The sequence below is a fragment of the Coloeus monedula genome (assembly GCF_965178545.1).
Source record: "Coloeus monedula genome assembly, chromosome: 14".
Lineage (NCBI taxonomy): Eukaryota > Metazoa > Chordata > Aves > Passeriformes > Corvidae > Coloeus > Coloeus monedula.
The window spans coordinates 2,931,799-2,958,174 of NC_138794.1; the positions used below are offsets into that span (position 1 = coordinate 2,931,799).

Sequence of the window (26,376 nt, forward strand, 5' to 3'; positions counted from 1 at the left end):
TATTCTGACTGAAGAGATATTTAAGAAGCTCTTCTATTTCGCCATTAACTATTAAGGAATAACGATCAGAATTCTAGAAGAGGGAGCAATCTCATTTAAATGAATCTGTAACTCGTAAAGACAGAAGGCAGGTCGGTGACCTAAGAGCAACAGTCTACTTGAGATTTAATTTTCATTATGTTGTTCATGAACACCCAGAACACTGCACTATAATGCACAAATGGATACTGACATGGATCCTGCCAATTTTGCTCTACAGATCATACTTTTACATTATCTTTCTAATGGGCACTATATCTTTAGCTTGCAATGACATGACTCCAGAGCAAATGGCTACAAATGTGAACTGTTCCAGCCCTGAGCGACATACCAGAAGCTATGATTATATGGAAGGGGGGGATGTAAGAGTGAGAAGACTTTTCTGTCGAACTCAGTGGTATATGAGGATTGATAAGCGAGGCAAAGTGAAAGGGACAAGAGAAGCAAACAACAATTACAGTAAGTAATATTTTTGCTTTTCCTAAGTTTTTAGCAATTTGCACATCATTGTTTCCTATTCATTGATTTACCATAACTTCAAAAGCGTTTTGTATCGTGTACTGGCCATTGTGTAAAACAAGTTTTCCAATTAATTGTATAGCAGGACATTTGCTATTGATTTTGAAATGCGTCATTTTAAATACTACATTGTAGATCTGCTAATGTATTAGTTACAGCTGGGAGCTATTAGCAAACAGAGAGCCTATTTTAACAAGTGAACTAAGGTTGTAAGTACGAAAATGTATAACCACCAACTCTGCTCATAAAATACTCCTGAAACATTAAACCACATTTATGTCGTGCACAAACTACCTAAAAGTTTGGTGTGTGTGAGTTAACAATTGAAACACAGCAATACTAGAAAGTTCAATGGAAAGAATTATGTAAACTCTCTTGCAAAATCTTTTAGATAGTTTGCCAAGCCAGGAACAAAATCTATTATAGTTTCTGCAGTTCATTATTACAATGATCATGATGCTGAAAAAATATTCTCCCCCTTTCTTCCACAACCATGACTCATCTAGAGAGAATGGACATACAATATTTTATGAAGCTGAACCAAATACAAATTCTGAACTGGAAAAAGAATTGTTGTACTAATATGTATTTTCCACACCAATACCTATATAATCTTTGATTTATACTTGAAAGGATCAATTTTTACAGTCACTATTTTTGCCACTTTGTCTTTTGTGTTGTTACAAATGTATTGTTTATTTAGAGAAACATGACATCTGCTTGAAAAGACATTACTAACATGCGACAGGAAAATATATAGGATTATATTGCATATTTCAAAACAAAATTATAAGGAAAAGGGGCCAGAGACATGCTGGTCTAGTATTTAGAGACAAATAAAAGGACAAATATATTTCCAAGAATGCTGTTAAAAATAGTTTTAATTTGTTGTATATAATAGTGTGCTTTTTATAACAGCAGCAGCCAAAGAAATCCATAAATCAAACTTCAAGAAGTGTTAGTGTGGTTCAGCCTTCAGCTGAGTGCTTGTTTTCTATCAGAAGTGCACTTTCGCGTGCTACGCGCCGGCCTCGTGGGCTTCATAATTTATTTCTTTACTTCATGACTACATTAAGTGCTTGGCAACTTGTGTGGCTAAATCTGCATTGACTAATGTTACTGTTTCTTTTAAAATTTGTTTCCATATGTCTCCTTTCTTCCTACACTATTACATAGTGAATAACCATATTCCTCTGAAAGACAACACATGGCCAGCAGCCAACTAAATTATTTGGTCCATATTCAAGAAGACTCCCTTTGAGTTTCAGGAGGGCATTGCTACAACAGAGATCCATAGGGCTAGTTTTGAAGTGAAATGTTGTTCCCATAAAAATCACTGGAAAAAATGTTACTGACTGTTGAAACTGATCCTTCTAAATTAATGCAGATAAGTGAATATTCACAGTACCCAATTTTTTTCTGTTATTATTTACAAACACATTATGAAAGCATCTAGAGCTGACTAATTATACACAGCTGCTATTTTAGTTCCATGATGCTCAAGAAAAACGTTGTTAGCAATTTACCATTATTTCAAATTCAAGCAGAGGTTCTCAGTTCTCTGAAGGATCCCATTCTGCTTAAACACATTAATGACACCTTTAAAGATGCTGTAGTAAGCCCATTAGAGAACACCAGATCCTCTTGTGCCAGTGATTTTTGTAGTCTCTTGCAGTTTTCTGAACACTTTATGATAATTTAGTGGTATTAAGTAACTATCACAAATTAAAGATAGGCAAACTTGAGCCACTAAACCCTTATGTTTATATTGCAGTGGGAGGAAAAAAAAAAAAAAAAAAAGAATCCTTTTTCTAGTAAATGTAATGAATATGAGGAGAAAAACCAAATGAAATTGTAATGGTTATCTGGTAACTGATGTGCACTGTGATGAACTGTCTTGAAATTTGGCTGAGGTATGTAGGAAGTTCCCACCATTTTAAGTCTAATGATCTAATTTATCTACTGTATCTTAGGGAATAACATCCAAATCCTTTTGTTGGACAAGTAGAATAGGCAAATATAGACAAAGAAGATGAGAAAAATGTGAACATTGAAAACCTGGATTTTCTGAGAAACTAAAAAAATTAGTATTATTATAGAAACACTTTTTGTCATAACCTTTGTTCAACAAAAGATGTGAACAGCCTTTCTGAAGATGTGCTTATGGCTCTCTACTAAAATCCATAACCATAAAGAAAATAATATTATATGAGGGGGCAAAAAGCAAACAAACAGGAAAAATAATCCCCAGCTGGACTAGTACACTTTCCCTAAGCAAAAATTTTAACAATAGAAGACTAAACAGGCTATTTTTATCCAGGGTCCTTGAAAAGCATAGTTTTAATAACATACCCATGAAAAGGATGTGGTTTTGTCTGTATTCAAATGTACTTGTTCCACAATTTCCAGTCCTGAAAGTCAGTAAAAGGTAAATCACACCTGTTTCTTAGGATGGAATGCCAGAACTGCTGCAGTCTAACCAATCAGTGGACATGAAAAGTGTTGCTCCAAGAGGTTTCTTCTCATTTTAACCTATTTTTCCACTTACATAATAAATAGAAGGAATTCTTTTCCCTTTTGAATGTGCTAACTTGTGCTACTAAAATAAGAAAAAAATGTAATATTTTTACTATCATATCTCAGCTTCATAAAGGAAGCTGCCCTGTCAGTTTTGTAGGTCAAATGAACTACTTCTTTTCAGCCCATGGGGTGTGAAGCATGAATATTGTGAAGAACAATCTTCACACTGAGAAATGTCTTTAGAAGGATAACTTCATCACACCTTTGGCAACTGCCAAAATTCACAGAGGCTCTCCTATCAGTTGGGATTATAAGAATGCCAAGATGATGAGGAATTAGGGTCTTTGTATTTCAGACTTCTCCAACTACAGAATAAAAAAATATATATACACCCACACACAGTGAAAGTAACAGCACAAATAGTGAAAGTGTTAAATTCCTACGGTTTTAAGTTAACAGCCACTGTACTAAATGTGTGTGGATTCAAATTTCATGACATAACTGAATGCTGAAGCAAATCCTCACTCACCAATTGTAAATAATCTGTATTTATCATTCACTTGCTTCAAAACACATTAGAATTCAACTGCTTGGTTAAAGAAATCCATGTGTGCTGTCTCAGTGCAAGCAAATTGCCAAATCCTGTTTACAACAGTGCTGACCTTGTTAGGTACCCAAAGAATATGGTTCTGTGCACACTTCAGAAAGCAGCAGAGCCTTCTGGTGGACATAAAGGTGATAATTCAAGAGTGAACTAATCAAATCAGAGGACAGCGATCTCCACTGAGCAGGGGAAATCACTTTGCACCTGACAGCTTCGCTTTCAACCTGAAAGCTAAATGGCAGAGTGAGAACTGAGAGTCACCCACTGAAAAACTAAAGCTTAGGTCACCCAGAAAAATCTGTCATTATTCATAACAAAATTTCTCTTTGACAAAAACTTACTATAACTTGCTGAAGTCTAACCCTTTTTAACAAAAAATAAATTTTGCATCTTGCTCAAGGAAAAGAATCCAAGCGGGCAACCAAAACACACTTTTTGAATTCATGATTGTAAAATGTGAGATTGATGGAACAAATCTTGGAGACAAGGCAATTTGCTAACTCTGTACCTTTGATAGAAAAGTAAATCTCTCCTTAACAGTGTTCACTCCTTCCTTCATTTCAGTTTGTGTTTCAGATTTTCCTTAATTTTGTTCAGAAAAAAAGGCAGCAAAAACCAGAGTTTGTTTTGACTCTATCCAAGAGGATTTATAACTATGACTGGATGATGCTTTAGGACTTTCCATGCTCTGTTGCCTTTGGAATCTCATTTTAAAGACTTCAAAGGGTCTCTTAGTTACTAGAAAAGCCTTCCCGGAACCTGAATCCTAAGATGTCTGATCCTATCATATTCCATGTGTGCTCTAAACCCAGAAAATGCCTATTTCCTCTTCTTTTCAGTGGATAAAGCCAACCAAAAAAAAGAGTAGAGAAAGTAGTCTAGTGGGATCTTGACATAAAATGGCTGAAATCTTGATTACAATTTTATCTTGGAAAACTACTTCCATTTTGACCAAAATCCAACAAGTCATAGTTTTCAGCAATATAAAAGAACTCCAACTCAGTTTTGCTCAAATGTAAACCCTAACTGACCATAAAAAACACTTTATATGCATCTTAGTGGTTAAATACTCCAACTTGCTTAGAAACCAGACTTGCATTAGCATTTTATATATGATTCTTAGCATGAAAAAAATGCATGTATGCTGTGTTTCTGTATCAATTTTATTTCTGTTGCTTAAATACATATTACATAGAGAACCAAGAAGATTCAGCTTCTGAAAATCAGGTATTTCTAGGCAGGTATTGATGGACTAGATTCAGTTACGGGTTATGTGCATTCCAAACTAACAGAAAGTCTGTCCCTGCAACTGCATTCATGATTTTTCAAGAGGTTGTTGGTTCAACCAACACTTTGGTGTCAAGAGAAGACAAACCTTCACTAACATTAAAGTGCTTTTGTGTCACATTAGTACTCTGCTAGATTTTTCAATTCTAACAGCAAGAGGTTTAATTCAAATGGAAATATACGCATATCCTTCTCAAAACCTAGCCCACAGCACCAAGGATGACTTTCTCTGCCACAGTGATTAATCAGACCTAAATATACCAGACTCACCTGCTGCCTCTCCAGTTCTCTGTCTGGCACTGGGGGTACATACCAGCCCTCAGGTTTCAACCAGCAGAGAGATCTATGCCTATCCCTCAGCCTGCACCTTATCACAAATACCAGGTTTTCACCCTCACCTGCTGCTGATGATGGGTTTTAGCAAAGATGCAGACAACAGAAGCAGCTGAGTTGTACCTGTCTTACAGCTTCTATTGACTTTTTTGGTAAGTGTAGCCTTTGGGGAGGTGAGGAGAAGAAAGCAGGGTGCGAAGCCTTAAACTGTTGCAGCAAGATTCTTCAGGTCTCACGTATCAACATCCAGATCAGTGCTCAGCTGACATAGTATGACAGGGATGCCACAAAACACAGATAAAGCTGTTTACAACTTCTGAATTTACCTCCTGAATCTTCATCACCTTTCCTATTCTTAGGCATTTACCAGCTGAAAAATATGTGTAAAGCCAGACGGTAGCAGTTGACACTCACTTTCTTCTCACTCTCATGAACAAAAATGATTGCATAAGCTCTGTGGGGGAAAACTCAACCCCCCTGGGCTCAGGCCCAGGCAGCAGCTCCACAAGTTAACATACACCAACAGGGCTATGCCTGCCTGGGAGAGCTTCAAAACCGACCTAACATCAGTCTGAGAAGTGAAAAACATCTGAGTCTATAGATATTGTCCCCACTGATTCCTTCGACCTTGATACAGCCTCGTAGTTCAGCTGTGACTTGGCAGTTTTTCCTGAATCTCCCAATACTGAGATTTATCAGAAATGAGAAATAGCACATTTTTATGGAACAATCAAACAAATGTAGCAGCCAACTGCAGAAGCAGTTACAGGATACATTTAAAAAGATAAATTGCAGCCCCTTCTCCCCCACAGCTTTTCCCCCCACATTGTTTACAATTTCTGAACCTTCAAAAAATTCAGTATTGTATCATTGAGTATGTTATTGCTCCATCCTGAAGAAAATGTGCTGAAGTGGCCCTGACCTGAGACTCAAGAGACTTGAGGCTAATCCAAACTTCTAAGCAATTTGCTTACAGACTTTGGGAAAATTCTTCAAACTCTCTGTGCCTCTAAGAATTATTCACTTCTCTGTAAAGAGCTTTAAAAATTATTAGTGAAAAAACTTCCAAACCGCAAAAGAATTGTGTGTTAATATTATAAATATTAAATAATTTGATAATAGAACATTGATTGACTAATAGAAAATTAACTAGAATACCTCAAGTCAGTAGCTAGACAGAAAAATACAGAGCTACGATGAATCTTAAAGAAGAAATTTCCATACAGGCAAATAGAATTTGGTAGAAAATTTGATTCCTTATACAGTCAGTCTTGCAAAACAAAGCCTAAATCCAGATATCCCCCTTCACAGCTTCCAACTTTCTGTATTGTTTGAGTATGTGAAAGTGATAGTTTGAGATTTCTAGGATCCTGGAATACAGAACGGAGTTGGCTTTCCTCTCCACCTTCCTTAAAGCTTAGGGCTAAGACATCCTAAACCATATAATTATACTGTTCCACACTACAGGATCCATCAACTAGTAGTATATTTTGGAACACTTTTCTCATCAAAACAGAGTAAGTTTAGGCAAACGTAGGCTGTTACTCTTCATGGGTGGCACACTGCTTTCGTTGCATAATTGACTGTCTGTGACTATATTTGGCAACTGTATTTCAATTGTCTTGTTTGACCTTTGACATTATTTTTAATTCTGGATATGAAAGAAAGATCAAGTTAGCCTTCTGGTGTACGCAATTTAGAAACATTATTAATAAAAAGGTAATAGTGAAAATTTTTATGGCAGTAACATAATAGAGGTTAACAATCATAGCACTGAATTGTCACACTTTAAAACTTTCATAACACATGACATCATTTATACAAATGGAAAAAATTCTTTGTAACAATTGGTGTTGAGAAGTTAGAAGTGAATATTCAAGATGTGGCTCACATCACATCACTTCATAAAAACACACCAAAAAAGCAATAAAAATACCAATGCAATCAATAGGCTCTTTTGACTATTATTTAGCTTTTAAAACAAAGTACAAAACCAGGATGAAGTTATTAAAAGGTCTAGATACTCTGTTCAAAACACTGAAATCCTCCTTCTGCATCCAGTCTTTCAAAATTAAGCCCAGTCAGGATACTGACAGATTAACTCAAATGAAAAGAGCAAACATGACCGTTCCATGGCATTAATAACAACAGTAACTTCAACAGGGATCAACACACCCCACTCATCTCCATTGCTTCAATAATGACACTTTTTGAATACCCCCATAACCAGAGGGGTTTTTTAATGAAGGTGTTTCCTAGCATTAGTACTTCCATTTTTGGTAAACTGGCTTGCTTCCTTTTAAACGTGTCAACAGACACTGGGAGGTGCTATAGACTATAAAAAGAAGGTGATCAGACTTTTCCTTGGCCATTTTGATACCTTGGAATTTCAGTATTTGTCTAACTAGATGGTAATGTATTTCAAAGCAGAAAAAATAGCCTCGACTGTTAAAAAGACACACATTTTCCTTAATAACTTGTGCTAATTTTATATGTTTTATTATGACCTTTAAATGCCACATGGGATTTGATATTTCAATCAAAAGTAAATGTTTACAGCAAAAAAAAAAAAAAAAACAACAAAAAAGAGAGAACTTTATGATTGTTAAACACAGAAACTCTTTTAGGTGAACATACATATTTACCTAGAGCTGAAAAATATTAGAGGGAAAAAAATAACCACAATCAACATCAAATTTGGAAAAGGTTGTACGTGAATCTGTGCTGCAGCCCCTGAGCTGCTCAGGTGAACTGGTGCTGTTGTTCAGGGGCTGTTTGTGTGCACAGCTGCAATGCAGTGGCACATCTGGAGTTTTACGTGCCAGGTGTGTGGAAACACTCTGCAAGAGCTTGGTGGCTTCTCATATAACACATGCACAACATCACACGGTGATGATAGGTTTGCCCTTTGAGTGGTCCACACAAACTCTAAGGGTGGCAATGTTCAGGCTCTCTAGCTAGCCACTAAGCAGATGGATTTGGGAGAAAATGCCAATCTAGTCAAGGGAAGAAGGCAGCAAACAGTGGAGTGACTCCAGTGTTTGTGAAAACAAGAGTTGTACTCCCTGACAGAAACTGAAGTAAACCAGAAAGGATAACTGAATCCTGGAGAGTGCAGTCAGTACCAACACAATGGGAAACTGCAACTTTCACCAGCTTTCAAAAGCAACTTTAACTCCACCATGCTAATTTATTTCCTTTGGAATAGCCCAGGCAGCTTGGGGACTGCACGTAATGTGCAAGATGATACACAGAAATCCAAGCAGTTTTGGAGTGCTTATTGGTGAAATTTTACAAGGATTTAGGGAATTAGATATGTAAACCCAGCACATAGTGATTCAAATAATGAGACTTGCTTGATAGAGCTGCCTAACAACAAGAGAGATTTATGCTGTGGGAAAGGCCAGCACAAGATTTCCCTCAGCAGCAGCCCTTTATGTTTGCTTGTGGGAAAACTGCACCTGAGAAGCCCTGAATTCCCACTGAATTCACATCTCAACTGAATTCCACACCCCACACTAGTGCTTGCATTAGTTCAGCACCATCTTAGTAATACCACACTAGAACACAGCACAAAAAGAAATCTCTGCCACGTACTAAGCACGTCTCTGACCACATCTGAACCGCAAGAGTGACAGAACTCACACGGCACTCTGCCTGCAAACACTGCTACTAATTGAAAGGGAAATTGTATACAACTACAAGTATTTTGAAACTGACTGGTGACAAAAAGCCATTCTTCCAATTCAAGTATGCTCTATTCTTCTAACCAAACTTTTTACATTTTTCACTCACCATGGAGATTCTGGTCAGTATTTGCAACAAAGACTGAACACCAAAACCAAATAAAAAGGTACACGATTTCCAGGGCAAGCAAGTTCTTCAGAGCACTCTAAAACACTGTGTATCAATCAGAATAAAAAGAAACAAACTTCTTTATGCCCAAATTATGATTCCAAAAAGACAATTCATCCACTAAGGAAACAAAACACTACCTACCATACCAGGTAAGGGACCACATAAGAACTGTGGAGAAAGACCCACCAGGAAATGGATGGAGAGCCTCTTCCCTGTAAGGAATCCTCCTCTCCTAACTGCTGGCCAGCTACAAGGGCCTGGCTCTGCCCTCCTTTCTCTCATCAGCATGTAATCAAGTACACAGGTGTTTTGAGTCTCTTGCTCTGTTTTGCATCCTGCCACTCCATCAGTACCCCACTGTGTTTCATTCTCTCTGAGCATCTGCTTCAGCAGCCAGGAAGGGAGTTTTCTTATCAATGCTGTAAAAGACAGTCTGGCATGTTCTCCTACCTTACTAACAGTGCAACAGCCACATAGTTGGGTGAATTTGTATTGGACTTTGTAGTTGATATTTATTAGTTCAAAGGAAATCAAATGTTACATCAATTTTGAGAGTAGCCTTAAGAGAGTCTGCTCAAATTATAAAGGAAATGGCAAGAGTCCTAGGCCACTTATACTTGTCCCTTTAAATGTCTTTTAAGTTGAGCAATGAAAATAATACAGCTATTAATAAAACCAATCTTTTAGATTATTATACACCAATTTCAATCAGAATGTTTATATGAGAAAACTGGTGCTCAGCCTCCTTTACCAAAACAAAATTACTTAGCATGCCTTCATTTCTGATTGCACCCTTATGTGGCTTGGGAAATTCTGTCTATATTACTGAAGAGACTGTCACGCAACTAAATTAAAGAAAAAAAAATTACCACATCTTTCTAGGAAACTATTACCACATATTTCACAGAAATCATGCTCTGTTGATTTTTTAGCTAAGTAATCCAGTGTTTTGAATTTGAATTCCTCTAATTTAATCATATTCTTCTAGGACACATTCTGATGAAAACTTCTGAAATGGCAGTTTCATCCAGAGGGAACACAGGAAGCAAAACCAGTCTATACCAAAACCACAAAACTATCATTAGACAAAAAGCAGAATTTTCAAGTTATTCATAACACATAAGGCAAACCCCTCTAATTTTGGTCGATGATGAACAGCCTAACTCTGATCTAGGCAGGTTATTCAAGAGAAACTGATGAGTTACAATGGCTCTAACATTTAAGCAGAAAATGATCTAGTGATAAAAGAGATATTTATCATAACTACCATGAGAAATTATTGGAGAATTATTCAGAACTGTTCAATATTTGAAATGGAATACACTATGTTTGTCAAAACAAGACTTTTTCTCTTAGATAACAAAATATTGCATAAACACAAGTAGGTATCTGTACACTGTCCTTTTCACATAGGAACCCAGAGCCAGTTCTCTGAAAGAGCTGACAAGCACTCAAGGGACACTTCAAGCTACCTTAAAAAAGGGCAATACTTAGGCCTAACCCCACAGAACATATACAGTGCTTAAATTTCTACATCACTTCAGGTGGTATCTACAAAAATGTGCAAGTAGCCACTGCTATGCAACTGTGTGAGACAAAAATAACAGAACCCACGTTTCCTTACTTAGTCCTAATCACTTGTAAGTGATAATCTTGTATACATAAGACATTTTTCTCCTGCTAGAGCTCCATTAAAATTATGAGTGCCCTTACGAAAATCTTTTTCCCTTTCCTACTCTTCACATTGCTGTTCACTTTTTTCTGTCTGTGCTACAACTTTGTTTAGGGTATCCTTATTCATATATGATAAAATTGAATAAATATGAGTTTTGTGCAAATTACTTCCCCAACAGACTACCCAGATTCAAAAATCAGAACGTAGGTGATCAGCCCTTTTCAGGTGATGTAGGAAAATGAAGAGTATTTCTGTCTGTATACAGCACTGTAAATATTGAAGATTTTGGATCACAGTTTATTGCCTTCTTGTTCACACTTCAACAATTCAGTTATGGGTGTTTTCAGCTGAATTGAGCTTAGCAAGGAGAATTTTTTGTTACAGAGCTCGTTTCCCGAGTTTACTCTCCAACACCAGACCCGTCACAGTGGGATGGTTCCTTCCTTTGTTTTCCTTTTAAGAGCTATCTGGCAGCTGCATCCCAAACTAGCCTCTGTTAGTGGGTTCCTAAAAAATTATATATACACCATCTCTTGTAATCACATGTGCTGCAATCTACATCACAGGTGGTATTGTACAAAAAAGTCTGATTTGAGCCCTGTGAGACCGTGCCATATTTGTTCCATTAACATAGATTTCTACATGAAAAAAACAATTCCCTCTCTGTGTGAATGGTATTTGATTGAAATACATTCTCAACAAAAGAGAGATGTAATTAACATGAGAAAGTAATTGTCAAGAAGTACAGCATTGGCTCTTTCCAACAAAAAGTCAAAATACAGCTCTTCTATTCATACTGACTTAGGGATGAACTATGGACAACTATCACTGATAGTCTACATAGTGGCTGTTGAAAGTAAAAAATATTGCACAGCTGTGGAGGAGTTAAGTTACTGACTCGTGGAAAAGCTATCTAACCCTGTGATTCATTAGGAAAAGTTTGCTCAAGAGTTGAAAGACCCATATTAGGAAAGAGACAAATACATGCCATTTGTAAAAGTCTGGCTCTACTGAAATCAGTAAAAGTTTTGTTACTGATGCCTATCCATGGCTCAGGAGTTATTTAAAAATGTGGCAAATAATAACTATTGCTTCTGCAAATCCATGTGCTTTTACTTTAAGATACCATTTCATAACATTGGTAATAAATACTAGGCATAAAGAAAAAATGAAATTCCTGCTCCACTATTAATCTCTTCCTGACTTTCAAGTCAGAACAACTTATCTATTTTACCAATATCTATGTAGGAGTAATGCTGCTATCTCTATTTATTCTACCCAAGATATGGTCTGAAAAGCGCAATACATCAGAATATACCCAAATTAGGATATTCAGCTTGAAAAATAGTTAGCTATCACTTTTCAAATATATGTGCAAATTTATATTTTTATATGAAAGATATAACTGGAAGTTTATTCCAGGTTTTTCTGACCTTTATTAAAACCACAGATTCACATTTCTATACTGGCTTAAAACTGATAGCATTATTTATAGTTCATATGTATTCAATAGTATAAGTATAATCTCATTTTGTAAGATTTTTTCCTACCATAGAACATTTGTATTTACATATGAACCAAGAATACATTGATAGTCATGGAGGAATTAAGGTGACACAAAGAGACCAAGTTAAGAACAGCAGAATTACTTTGTTTCATTTTCTGTGGTAAAAAACAACCATCATCTCAGTAAACTTTGGTAATGTTTCCCCAGCTCTTTCCTGCAATACAGCTGAAGTCACAGATATTTTATGCAAAGAAATAAAAGGTTTCTTCACCACTTTAAGTGCTTGGAATAGCCATAATTGTTTCAGTCAGCGCAAAAAGCATAGCAAATCCTTTACTAAGAACAGGTTTTCTTTATACATTTGAGAATATACCACTACAAGCACAGCCAAGCCCTGTGCTCTTTTAACTGTACACTCTTCAAGGCAGTTCAAAAATTTCCTGCTAAGTTTAATGTTATGCAGTCACTATTCTTTTATGTTGCAAACACTGGGAGATAATAATACCATAAGGAGTAGAAATGATCATAAATACAAGGCAGACTCAAAAAAGGCTGTCAAACTGAGTCTGCCAATCACAGAATTATGCAAGCTTAATGCAAATCCTCCACAAAATAAAAATGTAAGAGCTGCAAACCCTTTATTTGCATGTGCAGCTTCTGCTACCCAGTCCAGAGTCTTATATTAAAACCCCACTAGCCATTACCTGAGTCATCTAACTTTATAAACCTGTGGATGAAATCTCTACCATTTTATTCCACTTCCTTAAAATGAACATTTTATTCTTCCCTGCTTGAACAAAGCCCTTGTTTAAGCCCATTAGCTGAAATGCATGTTTCCAAATATCTACAACTTATAGACCAGCTGTTTTCCAGATTTTAAGGGGTCCATATATTCTGCTACAGGTTGCTTATGTACTACTTCTGTGGAGCTCATCAAAATTTCATGACACCTATACATATAAAAGCAAACTGTAGCAGAAAAAATGGAAAAGTGGAACATTCTCAAAGGCCCTGACTGAAGCTGTTCTCTAAGGCTTGAGTGGTATGAAACCTGCCATTTGTTTCAAGATCAAGAGAAAAGTATGTCTTTACACTTATGCCAATGCACTGCGCTGTCATCTATCAAGCAGGTTGTTTGATTATTGTCAGAGATGGAAATTTGGAATTCTACCAATATAACAATATGGATGCCAGAATGGATCTGAATTTAAGTTATGAAATCCTTTAACAGACTGGTCACAGACACCTTTATTACAGTCACCATACAGTGATAGAGCAGTACCCGTGTGCTTTGAGAGCTGAGAAAATGAAGCACTGCAGTTCACAGGCACAGGAGAGCTCACATCCTTCCTTAGGCAGTTCAGGGCCACAAGAAACTTTCCTTAGTTAAAAGAAAAGGTAAAGGTAAGGCAAAAGTAAAGTGAAAGGTGAAGATAAAGAAAGTGAAGTGGTTTCTATCATATTTTACATTCTTTCCTATGGTTAATTGAGAAAATACTTTATGTGGGGTTCTTGGTGATAATGCAAAAGAACAGTGGGTAAGAACGCTAAGCAACTAACTTCATAGCTGCCCTTTCTTATGCTCCCTCTATATATCTTTAGCTGATATAAACTGATAATTTAATTGAAATAAATATAACTGCACTGATTCATACTTGGAGATATAAAAAATAGAACAAAAGCAATGGGAAGCTAGATCGTGTGCAACCAATAATATCATAAAATGTGTTAAAGTTAATTAAAACATTTAAAGAAATGTCATATAATTTGGATAATCCTATGCTATATTAACTGTTTAGTACTGATTACTTATTCCATTGCCTTTTTTACATTAGCTGTGACTGATAACTTCTGTTCATAATATAACATCAAACTATTCTGTCACAACACACTGGAACATGAGTTCTAGAGCTCTGATTTCTACTTTTAGGGTACAAGTAACTGTCACTGAAAAGCAAGGCCCCCTACTCTTATGTAATCCAAAAAAAGCAAAGCATAGAAAGGCTGTGGACTCTAGAGAATATTTACATTACTCTAACTGAAACAGTTTTCTCACTGACTTCCTGGTATTATGCACATGGAGAAAAATAAGAGTGTGCACAGATACTTTTATCACCAGACTCAAGATGATTAACACCTCATTTCCTCTACATCCTGGCACTCAAAACTGAAAAGAAGTCCCAATTTTCCAACTGGTCTATTCAGCTGAATTTTAAAAGGCAGATTAAAAATCACACAAATGAATACAGAATAAAAGAGAAATGTGGCTGCAGCTCCTACAGTCTATTTGCTCTGGTAATAGCAACTGGTCCTGTAGCAGAGGAACAATTTTCTGCACTGGTGCTGATGCTGCTGTTTTTCTCAGTTTTGATACGGAACTGTAAAGTGAGATAACAGCTAAAGATAACTGGATGACAGTGACACATTTACAAATACCTGGTCACATAAACAAAGTGCTGCCTGTGTGTAATGGCAAGTATTCTACTGATTTCCCTTAAGTGAGGCTTCCAGTCAGGCTTAAATTTTAGACTGATAAAAACAGTGTGTAATTAGAAGGAAATTAATTACTTTAGGAAAATTATGACAAGGAATTACTTAAGCTATTCGAAAAAACAACAGTGGTAGGATAATTGACACACATTTTGATCCACATACTGAGCAAGAAAGGAGAAACATCTGCTACAAAAATTCTAATTTATTTATCAGAATTGAATTAGATTATTAGATTGGTGTTGATTTTGAGGGGGTTTTAATTTTCTCCTATTAGTTTTTAACTTAGTCTTTGGTCTTATACAGATTTTGAAAGTTCAACTAAATCTAAATTATTTGCCAGAAGCAAACCAGAACAATTTGAGAGACCATACATATAAATATATGTCCAGCAGTGTTTTGAAGGCACGAGTGAGCCAGCTGGTTTCTATCAATTCCCACTCTGCGATGCAGCGAGGGGTTAGTAAGATTTTCTTAGCAGCTTCTTGCATTTTGTACCTTGGAAGGAATTACGTAGTGCCTGCTTGTGTTCTTCTAGACACATAATTGATATATTTAGATGTCCGAGTTCAGCACAAAATAGCAGATCTGATCTGGAAATGGAACTAAAATCTACTCAGTTGGGTAGTGCTTGCCCTACATTTTACATAACTACTGAGAGTGGGAAAAGACATCTCTCTTCAATAGGGATTGCAGTGTTTATGGCTGAGATGATCTCTTAACTATTTGAAACAAAATTTCAAACCATTTAAAATTATTTGCTTCTTTGCCATAGGCGCCATAGGATACTGTCAAGCTCTGGAATACTGCAGCCACCTTCTTTCTTATGCAACCACTTTCTGAATTTTACTTCTTTTAAATAAATTTGGTTACTAGCTACTTCTGAGACCATTTTCACTGTTAAAAATGTGTTGCACTATATATTTAAACTGATAACACATTGCAGAATGTCATTATGATCAATCTACAGGTATTTAATATTTGCTTTTAGTAATTTGTCCCAAAAAATGTATAATTTTAAGTTATCCTGAAAGAACGCAGGAAGGCAGTCCTTAGACTCAGTTTGTCCCCAGAATATGGCTCTGCTCTTTCTCCTGTCAAACCTGTTTCAGGAACCAGAAAACCTGCCACAGAAACAGCTGGAGACAGTACAATACACAGAACAAACCAGCAATGCCTTGACCTCAGGGAATATTTCACAGAAAAAAGAGCAGATTCTATGCTGGATTTATTTTTGCCCCCTTTAGGTGAATTAGTCCAGCACGCATTGCCACGTTACATTTAGGCTGATGTTGTGACCACCTGCAGCCAATTCACACAGGTGATATACAGGAAATGCACCTGGAATTAGTGTTCCTCAGAACACAGTTCAGAGAATAAATCCCTTGTACATGGAGAAGGCATGTGAACATGGACTCCTTTTTTTCTCAGAAGAAAAAGTTTTCCGTAGAAATGATATGACTAATTTTATGTCAACTGTGATCACAAACTCAGGAAAGGGGAAGGAAAACCAGCTCTTTACTAGATGAAAACACAAAATAGCAGAGTAACAAAAATTTTAAAAAAGACAAAGTAATCTATTTAAAGACTTTTGCATTACGGAAGAATTTGAAAAACAGGAGGCTGTGGTCTTATGTGGAATTTTCCAAGTTCAGATAATCAAAATAGCTGCAAACACTGAAACTGAATTTGGGAAGTTTTGCACCTCTAGTTGGATAGATTTTATTTTGCTGTGAAAAGGTTAATAAGCAACATTTTACATTTACTTTGGTATTTTGAGGCTACATTCTGAAAGTCTGAGAAGCTTGAAAAGATCATTTATTCTAGTAAAATTGGCACAAAATATTTAAATACTAGCAACATCCTTCGTCTGAGCTGTGGGGAAAGCACTTGTACAAGTTCAGCTCTAAACTACTAAATCATTAATTTTATTACTGCTTGGAAACAATTACATTTTGTAAACAGTCATTCCACTCTTTTTTTCCATTTTTCATATCAGTAAATTATTAATGCTGTAATAAGAGAGCACTTCTTCAGACTGAGGATTAAGACTTGGATTTTACATGACAGTATTAATTCTAAAAAATAATATTATTCCTCATTATAACCATATGTTTAGCTTCAAGGCAATTTTTATTGGAGGGAAATGTAGTTTCCTGCAAAAATGAGAAATGGCTACATGCTGTCTAAGAGGCTGATCAAGAAAATATTTATATAAAGCACAGTGGAGATCAGTGAAATAAAGGCTTCTAATAAGTTTAATGAGACATTCCCAAGAGAATGACTGCCTGGGGCAGCATGTTATTCAGTTGTTACTACACACTGCTATTCACCAGTCACACCTCTAAATTGAAAAGCTCCATAATTTTTCAATCTACTTTAGTGAAAAATGTCACACCCTTTGATTCTGAAGATCAAATCAAGAGAAATACTGGAAATACAGTGGTCTGAATTACTAGTGTTCAGAAGAGACATGCACAGAAGGTGCCAATTGAGAGTCAGAACATTCTAGACCAATTCTTACTACGCCACCATTTTCAATGAAGAATGAAGCATTTGATTTATAAAACTATCTCCTAACTCACCAAAATTAACAGATAGTTAATACAAAACTGAGGCCAAACAGGTTGTAAAATTAGGAAAAATAGTTGAAAATTTTAAGGTACTTCTCTTTAGCAATTATTAATTGCAATACGGTCATAGCAATTCTCACTACAGTAATTAGGGAGGTAAATCCTGAATGTTGTAAACTGATGAGCACTGCATTACATTTATTCACTTTGAAAAATAACTAAAGAAAAGGTATTATGGCTTTTAATATTCCCCACTGCAGAGCAAATGTGTTAAGTTCAAAGTAAAAAGGAACGTGTATTTCCAAACATCAGTCTGGAAGTTGAAACCAGACTCTTCACACTATAGTATCAGCCATACAGGGTTGGAAGGGCAGATTATACATTTGATGATGCATGAGAAACTGTATAAATACTTTGAACAATGCAGACTTAAGAGTGGAACTTGGCTTACCCCTTCCTTTTCTGTCATAAAGGTAAACATCCACAAGTCCAAGTACACATTCAAAGGGCAGATCTTGTAAGTAAAATAACAGCATTTCTAAACAATCATTTTAGTTTCCTGTCATATCTTCCCTCTTATGTTTAGTTCTCATCTTGCCTTTTTATATACTTTTTTCACAGAGTTTTCAAGTTAGAAGTTTCTTTTATAAACCTTGACATGGCTCAGATCCCATAACTAATTTATCTGTCAGCTGTTATCACCAGGACAATGGTTTATCATAAAGTTGTTCCATCTAGCAGTGCATGTATCAATCAGTTTGTATGACTGGAAAACTGGAGAAATTTATGGATAAGGTAATGCCAAATAAAGAAAATTTAAAATGAACAATAAATGAAAATCCAATGGAATACAAAAAATACTTGAATGGATTTCTGTTTAGCACTTAGTTGATTTTCTTTTTAATACTGTATGCCTACTGGTTTTGTGCCCAATGAATTGCAAAAGGGTAATTAGACATCAGCTACTTACGCTTAATCAAACATTCTGTACATGGACTAAATCTTATAAGCAAATTCTGCTGCTTGAGGATGTTGAACAATGTGCTGCATCAAGTCCTCAAGGAATACCTCTCTATCGTTAATCACGGTTCTTCAGACAACTACAGTTTTTCCTGCTTGGAAATTACACACGGGACAAACCCACGAGTTCTGAGTGCTTTGAATATTTCTCCACGATATCCAGATGTCTGGCACCTCACTGAAGCAGTAGCTTCAACTGTTCTCCTGAAAATCCTTGACAGATCCATTATTTCTGTGCAGATCATTTTTACAGCCATATTAATATTTAAAGTGCTTCAGAGAGTCTACACATGCACAGCAAATGCACAAAGCCCCTAATTAAGAACTTTTTTAGCCTTCTATGCTGTAAATAACAACATATATGTGTTTATGCCATAAGAGTATCACAAGGAGATGATAAAAGAAGAAAGTGATAGTGAATGTAGGTACCAACTTGTTTTTTGTTAACTTAATTAATTGTTCATTAAAATCATATCCACAGACAGAAAATTCCTGGGGTGGAGAAATTTCATCTCTGCTTTGAAAGCCACCATAACATATACTTGTACATTTATTTCTACTTACAAAGATTCTGAACAGGAGTTCTATGAGGTACCATCTAGGAAACTCCTTCATTCTCTTGCTAAGTAAAGTACTTAATACAAATGCAAAGTTTATTTTCTATCAGTTTTAATTTAATAATAGGGAAAGATAAAAATTAAGTCATATTATAAAATATCTTAAAATCAGTACCTTTATGTGCAGTAATTTTTTTTACCATTAGTTTTCACATTTGAGAAAGAACGAGAACACAAATTGTTTTACCTACAAATGAACTTCAAGATGCATCCATTTAAAAATACTAAGACTCAAAATAACTTAAACCAAACAAATACTTTAAAATATAGACACTGTATTTAAAAAAAGAGATAGAAAAATATTTCCTGAAACCTATTATTTTCAAAACTATCCAATAAAAGTATTCATTTCACTGATAAGACTCTTCTGGATAAACATGAGAGAGTAATACACCAGCTAATTAATGTATTTACTGTGCTGGCTCACCAAATGCACACATGTACCAATAACACCATTAAAGTTTTCGAACATTGACCATTGTGATTTGTATTTTCTTGCTTTAAGAGGCACAAACATTAACTTATTAAGTCCCAGAACAAAAGAACAAATTACATTACATATCATTAAACAGTGTCTTGTAAACAAAGACAAGATCATTTTTCTTGGCCTTGAATCATTTGCAAAGGTCATTTGAATTCATAAATATGTGCTCCAAACTCAATCAATGAGAAACACAAGTTAGTGAAATTAGAAGTTACATTTTTTTAAACTTATTTTCCATCCAACTCTTTTCTGCCCCCTCTGTCCCTATTTAAGGTTTCACATACTTTATCTTAAGACAATTCTGCCTAGGAAAGGGTGTTTCACACATTCCCTACAAGTGCTTAACTGTCAGTGCCAGCCTCCCTACCCTAAAAATCAGCAGCAGACTGTTTTTCAACTACACTGCACAGAGGGTCACAAGAAATAAAGTGCTGTACATATCATATGTGCTCTCCCAACATATGTACCTGGCAGAACAGAAAAGTACTAGGATGAAATTGCTGTCAGCTTTCTGAAAAATGTAATGGATGTCAAAACGTCTCTTTGAATGGATGTCTACAGAAACTGTGACTAACCAACTGAGGAGCAGTGACCAGAAACTTTATGTGATAGACATTGAGGGGATACCTGCAACATATGAAATGTCTGGAAGCAGAGCCAGCTGATGACGGACTGAACACAATGTGTACTTCACAGAATCTTCCTGAACAATCCTGGCACACTGGGGCAGTTCCCTAGCATGTGATAAGAGATTTCTCTCTGTGGTTGTGCTGCCCCTCCTCTTCCAGAAGCCTCTTGACAGGTTCTATCTGCCTGCAGGATCTGCAGGCATGAGCAGCACTTACTGGTTTCCTTACAGCTCTCAGCAGCAAGAGCTGCAATTGCTCTTTCAGCCTCTTAGCTGACAAATGATTAAAGAGAAATGCCCTGATTTTGCTAAATCACAAGGCTCTTGCTACTTTGTTATAGACAAGATACTGTTATCAAAAAGAAACTGCCTTTTGAGCTATGCCTGCACACTGATGGAAATTAATACAGTCTGGAAATGGATTGTGCAGCAATAAAAGCAAAGATTTGTTTCAACAAATACGACATCAGTGTGCTGTAAAAACAAAAAGAAGTCTAACAAATAAAAGGAAGATGAAAATGTTGATTTGAAAATACTAATCAAATCAGAAAAAACACTTAATATCAGGTGATCAAAATCATCAAATACCACTCGTCAGGAGACAATGGTACATGACATCTCACATGACAATGCTCAATTTTATAACAATGATATAACTAAATGCCCGTTTTTCTACATTAATTTCCAGCCTGAAGTACTGTCCTGTTGTTCAGGCTACGGTTATGGAATAAGTCTAGACATAAAAGTGTCTGCTTGTAAAGTACTGAGCAACTGTCATTATAGACCAGAATGCCAGGAAACTCACCTCATTTATGACATAAATCTTCTCCAAAACCTGACACATATTTCACCCACTAAAACTGTTGTGTCAGCCTAAGGGCTTGGTTTGTTTCTTTTCTACTTACTTTCTTTTTTTTTTCCTACTGGTATCAACTATATCTGTTATTTAATTTGCACCAAGTGGTTACAAAGACTGCTGCCACCATCCATGGGCAGCCTCTCTGAAGACAAACTATAGCCCATCTCTGCTGAGTGTCTTTTACTTACACCAGACGGAATTTCAGCTCTGTAGGAAACTTCTTTCACTACAGGAATTTCAAGCAACATTTGATACACTGACCATACAACCATATAAAATTGTTTGGAATTTCATGCTGATTTTATAGAAAGTACAGTTGTTTTCAATTTTGGATGCCCATCTCTAGGTTGGTTTTTTTTTCTTTTCCTGGCTTTAATCTCATTTCTTTCCCAGTTACTTTGTGGTATATCTTAGTCTTCTCTTAAACCTCTTCTGAACTTTTCTGGGGAGGCTTTAGATAAAGCAACTGAAGAACATGGTTTACAATTTAATTTTTAAATCAGGGATATTTAAGACCTGGTTGAGGCTTGGCCTTCTGAATTTCTCCTTATCAACATCTTATTAATTTATGCATGTCTTTAAAGTAATTTTGGTTATTGGAGTATGAAAAGAGTATTTCAATGAAACAGTCAATGTATAAGAATTTTCTCTTTCCCATCCTAGCCTGGTGATTTTTTTTCTTTTCACGAATAGATATTGAAAGGATTAAACCCCTTACTTCAAATGGAAGCACATAAGAACAGACCTGCTCATGTAAGACAAGGAAAGACATTGATGTCTCAACTGTGAATAAAGTAGAAAAACAAGTACCCCAAACCAAAATAAAGTAACTCCAACAAGTTAGTATGAACATCAAATCTACCTCAGGAAAAAAGAAAAAACTAAAAAATAATGTAAAAATTGTAACAATAATAATATTGCTTTGGACAAAACCTTTTGGCATTTCCTTTTTTAAAGTAGTAGGATTTCTTACTACTGTAACTTCATCCAACATCAGCTTGCTCAAGGAACTCTCAATTTCTATTAGCATGACTTGTTTAAAAAAAAATTTTGAATCTTTCATTTTTTTAAATTCTGTATAAATAGAAAATTCAAACATATTTTTAAAAAAAACCCCCTCTCCTTAAGTTAATGGCCAGCACAGGCAAAAGAACAAATGGATATAAGCTGTCACTGAAGAAATGCAGATTGCAAAGTACTACAAAGTCTCTAGCCATTAAAATAAATCAAACTCTGGAACAGCCTTCGGCAGAAACACTGGGGGCAAAGAAATAACAACTCCAATTTAGTATTGGCAAAGTTTATGAAAAGAGAATTATCTGATGCAATTCCCAGGCTAGCAGAGCACTGGACTTGATGACCCAGAGATCCCTTCCACTGTTGTGTTCTTTGTTTGGCTAAATGCAGATGTTCATCTGGTTTTTAGCCTCACTGTGGTTTTTCTAAAGCGAAATTTAAATGAAAGTTAATATAATTTTTGCAAGTTTCAGTTACAAATTGCCCTTTGTAAGAACTATTTCTAGGCCTGCAGCAGAGTGGAACTTGTCAAAGAATTCTAACAGCTTTACTGAAAAGCTGGCTTAGCCTTATAGGGGAGCACAGAAGTACAAATGCTCCGAGATGAATGCCCAGCAGTGCACACATCATGAGAAGAGGTAACTGATCTGATAAAGAAAATAGGAAGAAAACAATATCCATGTATGCTAGAACTGATACATCAGTAATATCAAGGAGAAAAGCAAAACAGAACGTGAAAGAAAGCAAGGGACAAGAGGATATAAAAAAGTATAGGGAAGGAGAAATATAGGTATTTAATGTCTTTCTTAAAAAAACTAACTAATGAAAAACTATTACCATGCAGCTGTGAAAAGTCAATGTCAGCTTGAAAGGGAAAAAAATGAAATGTTTTGTTAGAGAGGAAATTCAGGTGACAATCTAACACATGCCTCTCTCCCACCTCCCTCACTTGTCTCCCCCGTGCTCAGCTCTTGCAATTTGCCTCGAGTAGGCTGCCTCTGAAAGACCCCGTTTTGGAGAAGGAGTCACAGTGCAGTTGCTGTGGCACAGAGTTCTATCAATGACTCAATATGGAAAGAAACAGCTCAAACTCAGATGTATAACTCTAAACTATTGCTTAAGACAACATTAATAATATTTAAGCTTGAAAACAACCCGGTGCTCCTTAATAACTTGCATAATCTCCCTGCCTTCACTTTTTTTTTAATATTAGCAAAAGAATATTTTTTATGTTGCAGGTAACTTAAATTTATCACAGAAAGTATTGCTGATATGTACCAGTGAGATGAAAATAAAGCAGTTTATAGAAAACAATGCTAAATGTTTTCTGGTTTTGAATAAATAAGTTCTCAGGACAGCCTTTAATGATTTTCAAGTACACGTATCTTTACAGCTCTGATCAGTCATAAAAGCACACAAAGGTCAAGCAAATACTTTATCTTATTTAAGACACTGTCATCTGTTTTCTATCACTTGCAAGTTCTAAGGTTTACACTCTTTCAAGGAGATGATACTGCTACACAAGACTTCAAAATAAAGGCTTTACACAGTTTCTGTGAACCTTGATGGCTAACTACATATTCCAAATGAAACCCTGATCCTGATAAATTCTAAGCTACATTGATTCTCTGAAAATAGAGAAATTACTTATACTGACATCACAACTTCAGTATATACTTAAAAATGACCACCATACACTTTTAAAGTGGCTGTATGCAGACACAATCACACAGGGGTTTTTTAAAGTCTAGCCCTTTCTTCACAGGAATACACACAATTTTTCTGTTTGCCAAGAATGATTGCTGCAGGTTTTCAATAAACATGGAAAGATTACAGAATATTAGTTCAGCTAAACCTTCTGGTTGACTGGAGAACAACCAACCATTTTACAGCCCTTACTGTGTACCTTTGCAGGTATTCTAGAAATCCGAACGGTGGCAGTTGGAATAGTGGCAATCAAAGGAGTGGAAAGTGAATACTTTCTGGCAATGAACAAGTCAGGACGACTCTATGGAAAGGTATGGATGCAAACTTCTCTCATGGGTACATCCCTACAATCTTAAAGATACGTATTTTGAGATGTAGCATCTGTATGGTTTTTTTATAAAACACATTCCTAACTAAGTAAAATGTATTCTGCACTTACCCCATGCATCCCATATCAGATTTTTATGTCCATTTAATAAATGTAATGATTAGGTCTTATATATTTCTTCAAAATGTGGAATACTAAGGGGGAATAGACAAAGCTAAAATACTCAATACTCAGATTTCAGAAGTCAAATTTATTTATTAAAATATTCATAATATGCAGGGTCTGTAATGCATATTCTTCTCCCATCCTTCCTAATCTAAGTATTTAAAAAGACACTTGTACTTACCCAACCTTATTTTATTATTTACTCTCAACAGAAAGTATGCAACGAGGACTGCAACTTCATAGAACTGATTGAAGAAAACCATTACAATACATATGCTTCTGCAAAATGGACACACAAAGGAAAGGAGATGTTTGTTACACTAAACCACAAAGGGGTTCCCATGAAAGGTAAAAAAACAAAGAAAGAACACAGAGCATCCCACTTTCTTCCTCTGGCAATATCCTAATCACAAATGATCTATAAAGAACTAGTTCCAGCAGGAAGATTAATTTTAAGAAGACTGTTTGACAAGATATCAAGAGAGGCTGGAATACTACTGAGAAACTGAACAAGCTGGACTTGCGCATTTATGTTTATTTTTAAGAGACTACATGAAAAAGATTTGAAAATATACACAAAACCAGATTTACTAACTAAAAGTTGTAAAAAATTCTAAAGAGTTGTACAATCATTATCTTAGTCATAACTGGGTAGTTTCTTAAATTAATTTACCCTGAAGAATAAGTCATTACTTGATTATCTGATAATATTTTATTTAAAAAACTATCTGCTTCTTAAATATGGCTGCTATAATAATAATAAGCAGATGATAATGTTGTGTAAAATATGTCAGACTTTAAGGCTGCTGGAATGAGTTGTCAGATTATCAAGTCAATAGAAAATGTGGAGGCTGAGCAGTATTTTAAATACTTCCCCCAAGAAACTGATATCCTATACATAAACTATATGATCAAAAAAATATAATCTTGTAAATGTTTATTGTTGTATTCAGATAAGAGAGTTAGTTTGGAAAAATTAAGTTTACTCTAACACAAAATGTTCCTATCTATTAATGAAACAAATACCTAATGCTGCTCTAAAAGATGTTTCAAATAGTGTATGTAAAATAAAAATAGGAATAAATAATGTACTTCATCTCACTTTTCACAAATTAACATTTTATATAACGATGAAGCAAAAATTCAGACATATTAAGGTTTTTTATGTAACATATCCTATCTTTTGTATAATTCCTGTTAGGGCATACAGCTTTCAATATTGTTTTTCCATTCTTATACATGCTTTTTTCTGTTGTTACAGCATTAAACTTTATTTTAAGTTGTATTTGAACTTTACTGTTTTAAGTTATTTAAATGTTATTTATAAAAAAAAGGATACTTATTAAGCTGCATCTGTTTCATATGCTTTTAATTCTAAAGGAATAACAAAATGGTCTGGCTGAGATGCATGAATTTTTTTCTGTGACCAGACACAAAGCCTAGTACACAACCCTCCTGCCAACATACATTGGATGGCAGACAAAAATGACAGCCTGCAGCAAATCACACAATGGACATCTCAAAAGAAACAATGCAAAAATTTTAAAAATCTATGCCACATACTCTTGATAATTGCATTACTGGCATCCTCAGAGTTATGCCAGGTAAAAGAAGGTTATAGTTCCAGCAGGCACTGGAAATAATCCTCAGATGGCAGAACCTCCCCTCACAGATACAGAAATACCTGCAAGCCTGTGGGACTGGTTTGAAACTACAGCTAAAATCAGTGTGACCTGCTGAAGAAAAGACATCTTACTTTTCTAGCTATTGAAGTGTTCAGCTAAGCCCTACCTGACTTAAGCATTGTATCATTTCATTCTGTTCAGTTTCCCTACACATTTTCTTGGTATTGTGATAACTGCACTCAGATAAAGATCACCAAAAACTAGCTAAAGCAGCTGACATGTGATTGGGATAGAGTCAAGTTAATTAAAATGTTCTAAAATGCTCTACGTTGAATAACAAGTTTCTAGAATCAACCATTTCTTCCTACATGAAACACTTTCATTTTAAGAGCACTCAGAGAAGACGGCAACAATTTTCTCTGACCAATATTTCTTTTTTTAAAAAAACTTGCTTAACAAAAGGTGCCATTTGTAAATCAATTATGATATTAGTCCAAAATCAAAGAAGATATAAACAGATG

At 35.5% G+C, this 26,376-nt stretch overlaps 1 protein-coding gene across 1 annotated transcript; it reads left to right on the top strand.

Annotated features, from left to right (window-relative positions):
- Nucleotides 1-212: 212 nt before the first annotated feature.
- FGF7 (fibroblast growth factor 7) lies at nt 213-24,637 on the top strand (the record flags this gene model as incomplete). Its single annotated transcript, XM_082290834.1, has 3 exons — nt 213-498; nt 23,945-24,048; nt 24,443-24,637. The coding sequence occupies 3 exons, from the start codon at nt 213-215 to the stop codon at nt 24,635-24,637; spliced, it is 585 nt and encodes a 194-aa protein (XP_082146960.1).
- Between the last annotated feature and the right edge of the window lie 1,739 nt (nt 24,638-26,376).